The 6,161-nt window shown below is 42.2% G+C and overlaps 1 protein-coding gene across 1 annotated transcript in view; it reads right to left on the reverse strand.

The window, feature by feature from the left end:
* The window catches only part of LOC106562546 (dmX-like protein 2), a 103,284-nt gene extending 98,195 nt beyond the window's left edge, over positions 1-5,089 (reverse strand). The window contains 1 exon segment of the mRNA XM_045689389.1: positions 4,675-5,089. Coding sequence (XP_045545345.1) covers positions 4,675-4,761 — 87 coding nt within the window. The 5' untranslated portion in view covers positions 4,762-5,089.
* Positions 5,090-6,161: the final 1,072 nt, after the last annotated feature.

Below are 6,161 nucleotides of genomic sequence, written 5' to 3' on the forward strand. Positions count from 1 at the left end.
TATGTCCCAAAGCAAGTAGCCTCTAGCTTAGGTTCCATTCCCATGGTTGTTTCACCACATACTACTAAGCAGCTGGTTCAAAATCACTACACTGTACGCTATTATTAATAACATTTAGAAGTCTGAATATAGAGAACGCCCTGAGCGCCAACCATGTGTGTGAGAGTGACATGAAAGTGTTTAGTATTTTCCCTCTAGAGCAAGTTTCACAGAGGCCAACATTACATACCACAAGCAGCTGCTGTGAGCAATGATGAGGTTCTCATCTCTCTCAAAATACAATCAGGGGCAAACAGTTTAGAAAGCAAATGGCTATTGCTGTCAAGAGAAGACAGTGAAAAGACTATGATTTTACAGTTATGGAAATTCTCAACTTGATTGAGCGAACAGTATAGCCTATCTTATTGACACCAGCGGAGAGCATCGGCCAGATCCCCGGTGAGTGGGAATATTCACTCTTTATCATTGTTGGGTCAGTCAGTGCCACATCAAAGTGAGTTTTTGGACAATCATTTCCTCCTCCAGGTTAGATGGATGTCATTTGTAGGCTATTTGGGTTTCCACCATCTCGTAGGCCTATTATATGGATGAGACGACCTTGTTTTTATTGATCTGATTTGTCGGTCAGCAGAGTATGCTACCCTGTAATTTTTGTCGTATTAAAAAAGATGATCCTAATGTCTCCAGTAATATAGAGTTTAGTAGAACTGCATGAAATGTGTTTATAAAAGGCCACATTATTCCTGTGCAAAGAAAGGAGAACAAATGTATCTGATATAGCCTATAGCCTAAAGCCCACTGAGTTATATTATCAGCCTAAATTATGACTATCCAATCTACTCATCACATTAGGAATAATAGGCTTCTTTACATAAGTCTGCAAATGTGATGCATGGAATGCTTTATTATTAAAGGAGAATTTTTAGGTTAAAATTTGCTTCCCCAAACTTGAAACTCGTGTACCGCATATAACACTGACCTCCGGGGCACTAACCTCCGCTCCCCTTCCTGCATTTCAACACATTCTTCCCATGGTGCAGAGAGAAACATTTGCAGTTTTATAATGCTATTCTACACATTTTGTCATGAGGCTTACAGAAAATATTGCCGTTTTAAAGCTAATTTCCTGGAGGGCCAAGATATCACCCATAGGAGACAGTGAAAGCGACCTAATAACACACCCTGAGACTTTACCACTACACGTACTGTAGCCTCCCCATATAACTACAGTATGTGAGTGTACTACCGTGCTGACAGGGGGTCTGGCGCTTTGTGGCGCAGCAGCTTGTGAACAGCTTACCCTGGCAGGGGTTACTGGTTCAAATCCTGCTTAGGCTGTTCCCTCTCGTCAGCTCTGAGATGCTGCAGCTCAGTGTGTGTAGGCTAGTATCAGACAGACCTCACTGTTAGGCTAGCTGTATGTAGGCTAGTATCAGATAGACCTCACTGTTAGGCTAGCTGTATGTAGGCTAGTATCAGATAGACCTCACTGTTAGGCTAGCTGTATGTCGGCTAGTATCAGACAGACCTCACTGTTAAGCTAGCTGTATGTAGGCTAGTATCAGATAGACCTCACTGTTAAGCTAGCTGTGTGTAGGCTAGTATCAGATAGACTTCACTGTTAAGCTAGCTGTGTGTAGGCTAGTGTCAGATAGACCTCACTGTTAAGCTAGCTGTGTGTAGGCTAGTGCCAGATAGACTTCACTGTTAAGCTAGCTGTGTGTAGGGTAGTATCAGATAGACTTCACTGTTAAGCTAGCTGTGTGTAGGCTAGTATCAGATAGACTTCACTGTTAAGCTAGCTGTGTGTGAGAGCTAAGGCCAAAAGCCATTCAGGCTACTATCAGCAGATGGTCAATTCTTACAGGTCATCATATCCATATAATAGGCCCACTTCTAATGGGATTTCTATGATCATATCATTATTGTACTTCAGATAGCCTGCTACTCTGTTACACAGTCATACAGAGGATAATTCCATATGCTCACTCACTCACTCACTGAGGGATAGGCAATCTATTACACAAACAGACACAGGCTAAAAAAAGGAATTTCAAGACAAAGAATGCAAACATCACTCATGTATTAATCAATAGACCAAAGTAACTTCCGCTCTGTCGGGCTGGCAGCAAACCAGGATAGTCAGACAGGACACTGATACACCTTTCAAACCAAGACGTTTTTCCGCTAACTTTAGCATCCAGACAACTTTTTGTCTAGTTTTCTTAATATGAAAAGGTACTGCAGGCAACAAAGCCTAGGATTTATTTCCGCCAACTGACCCGCCAACTGTCATGATTGAGGTAAAGTTCTGCCTACGGCTTAGTACTGTATATGCATAATGCTGAGGCACTAAGCTCTTGATGGTTGCTAGGCAGCGCCCTTTACTACTATAAATCCGGTAAAGGTGCCAATGGATACAACTGGATGGATCCAGAAATAATTACTGTAGGAATAAATAAATATCACTGAATGACGAAATATTGGAATAAAGTAGCCTAATGCAATTGAAGGCATCAAATTGTTGCTACTGAAACTCCCAAAGTCATCCAATTGTTATAATACATTTGAAGCAATAGACTGCCCGTGTGGTCAACTATTTCAGCACCGTTTCACGCTGCTTTGAAACAAGTTTTCACTGAATCTCTGTTTGGATATTGGTTAGGCTACAATTAGGCTGTGGAAATGTTAGCTAAGTTGTGGTGAGTGCTGCTCATGATCATCTTGTCTAGTTGGGTCATTCATCATCACTGATCAAAACATTGTGACAGCATGTTATGTATCTTAACATTCATCATCACTGATCAGAACATTGTGACAGCATGTTATGTATCTTAACATTCATCATCACTGATCAGAACATTGTGACAGCATGTTATGTATCTTAACATTCATCATCACTGATCAGAACATTGTGACAGCATGTTATGTATCTTAACATTCATCATCACTGATCAGAACATTGTGACAGCATGTTATGTATCTTAACATTCATCATCACTGATCAGAACATTGTGACAGCATGTTATGTATCTTAACAAGTGGATTATTTGGCTCTTGACTTGACCCTATACCAAAAGCCTGGGTCTTAATCAATGTGATAGTGTTTCACTGAATCTCTCTGTCTGTAAACAGAATGGTTCATTCTCTGGCTGGGAAAACAAGTGGAGGTGGAATAACTATATTTGTTGCCTCATCTATCACTGATCTGAAACATTTAGCATGCTATATTTAAGCAATAAGGCCTGAAGGGGCCAATATACCACAGCTAAGGACTGTTCTTATGCACAACGTAATGTGGAGTGTTAGGACACAGCCCTTAGCCGTGGTATATTGGCCATATTCCACAACTTAATTAGAGCAGTAAAAAAAAAGTATGTTTTGTCATACCCGTGCTATACGGCTGTCAGCCAATCAGCATTCAGGGCTCGAAGCACCCCGTTTATAATGTAACCTAAATCAACAGCAGGGCTAGTATTTTGATCGATCCGGTATAGGCAACTCCAAAAGCCTGCAGAGGTTGTCAAATATGAACACGGACTCACATGAAAATCAGATTGCTATTATTTTCTATCAATATTATGACTAAGTTAAGACTCCACGTCTGCTCCCGAACAAAGGAGCGATGGTAGGAAAAATATGAAACGCAGATGAAAAAAGCATGGGCTTGGGCTCTGTTTCAAAATATCACTTTTTTTGTATTTTATTCCACTATAAAATGTGTGTGTGTGTGTGTGTTGACTGATTGGGTTGGTGTGTCTTGTCTGTTTAATGAACAAAATAAGGAACTATTGATTTCATTTGGAGGGGTCCTATGAACATGAGGGGGGGGGGGGTATTTTTTAGGGTGACCAACATCAAATGACAAAATGCACAGTGACTAACTACTATTTCCAAATGACTATCATATTATTCAGATGGATAGTAGATGGATAGTAAATGCGATATGACGCATGCAGAATAACACGCAACCTCTTTGCTCCGAAAGGATGCCAGCTAGCTGTCTACGTCACCGCCTGCACAGCTGATGCTAGCTTGACAGCCGCTCGAGCTAATGATACATGAAACACACTGACGCCAATGTTAGCTAGTCTCGTTCACAACACCCCCCCCCCCCCACACACCAAGCCCTAGCCCCGGGATAGGTGTGGCGTTTCAAACATATCATTCAATGTATAGTTTGGATGCTGGAAAGAAAACTGCATTATTATCGATGTGCGATGTTATATATGAGATTGCGTAAAAACATCAAAGGAATTCCCCTGTCGACCCTTGTAACACGCAACATCATAAAGGTCATCTAACAGGCTTTCCGTCTTAGGACCAAAGCAAATAAACAGAACGTTAACTCTGGCTCTATATCCTCTGCGAACACCGTAGGATAACCTTGAACACCCACTGTTAGCTGGCTAATGCCGACCGTTAATGTCAGGGCGAATGAATGATGTGGTGGACTGGCAGCCTCACAGACCTGACTCAACGTCAACCGTGAATATATCCGTGCACTTCATGCAGACGACTCTGTGAATCTTGTTAGCGCTCTGTCTGTACATGGCTAGCCAAGATGCTATCTAGCGCTGGTTAGTTAGCAAGGATGCTATCGCTGACAGCTAGGTAGCTAATCATCGTCTCCCAAACAGCGTCAGATCAGTTCAATATCAAAATAAAACCTACGGTGAAAGGAATGTCGTTGACGCTCCCCACAGAATAGCAGCAGTCACCGGGGTTCACAGCTCCCGTTAGCACCTGGTGGAGATGCATTTTCCCCTTATTTTAGCTTCAACAGATGTCTGGATATTTAATTATTTACGACAGCGACTCGTCCACCTTCTGTTTCTCCATCTAACTCGCCACTGCTGCTGGGAATTGCATCCGTCTGTAGTCGGTCTGCCAGCGGCTTGTTTTTTGTTTCTCCGAATTTCCGCCGCGGAGGAGGAGGATAATCTTTAGTCGGTTTGAATCAAATAGCGGGTTGTCCTGTTGTGTACATGTATGTGAAATAGGCTGCCTTCGCTGTCAGTGTCAAAACACACAGCGTCGGGATTCTTACAGGCAGCGCTTCGCTGAAGGAAGAATATCTGCAGCGAACCTGACATGCGCGTTCACGGCGATCCGAAGGCACGACTGCATGACCATAGACATATCATGTCTAGATTGTGAACGAGACTAGCGTATGTAGTTATATTTTCTAATTGTCGCAATATTTAATCTTATTAAATGACCCTATCTGTAAATATGTTAAAATGTCTGAAAAATATTTCATGGCAAATGTCCCCATTCGGTCAGAGACAATATACCCACTCTAGTTTATCATTTCTATGTTGATGACGCTCCAGATTTGGGGATCACGCACCAGTGTGACGAATACGCAGGCGTCCATTGATCTTCCAGAGATATGTGGGGTTTGGGAAAAATGCTTCGATATCGATGATGTGCTGTCAATCCGTATAAGATCTGGTCGAAACAGTTGGTCGAAACAGAGTCAATTATTAACAGTGTTAAAACAATTCCAACAGCCGCTGTCATGTCTTGCTTTGTGTTTCTGTCATAACAGCGGGTGGTTAGGGAATCCCAACCCCCTACAAGAGAAGGCTTTTGGTGCATTCTGGAGAATATGACACGACTGCACATTAGTGCTTGCAAAGGTCCATTGCAAGTACATTGAACAAAAATATAAACGCCACATTCAACAATTTCAAAGATTGTACAGTTCATATAAGGACATCAGTCAATTGAAATAAATAAATTAGGCCCTAATTATGGATTTCACATGACTGGAATACAGATATGCATCTGTTGGTCACAGATACCTTTAAAAAAAAAGGGTAGGGATGTGGATCCGAAAGCATCAGATGGTGTGACCCCCATTTGCATCATGCAGCAAGACACATCTCCTTCGCATAGAGTTGATCAGGCTGTTGATTGTGGCCTGTGGAATGTTGTCCCATTCCTCTTCATTGGCTGTGCAAAGTTACTGGATATTGGCAGGAACTGGAACACGCTGTCGTACACGTCGATTCAGAGCATCCCAAACATGCTCAACGGGTGACATGTCTGATGAGTATGCAGGCCATGGAAGAACTGGGACATTTTCAGCTTCCAGGAATTGTGTACAGATCCTTGCGATATGGGGCCGTACATTATCATGCGGAAACATGAGG

Source organism: Salmo salar, chromosome ssa11 (assembly GCF_905237065.1).
Source record: "Salmo salar chromosome ssa11, Ssal_v3.1, whole genome shotgun sequence".
In the NCBI taxonomy this organism is placed as follows: domain Eukaryota; kingdom Metazoa; phylum Chordata; class Actinopteri; order Salmoniformes; family Salmonidae; genus Salmo; species Salmo salar.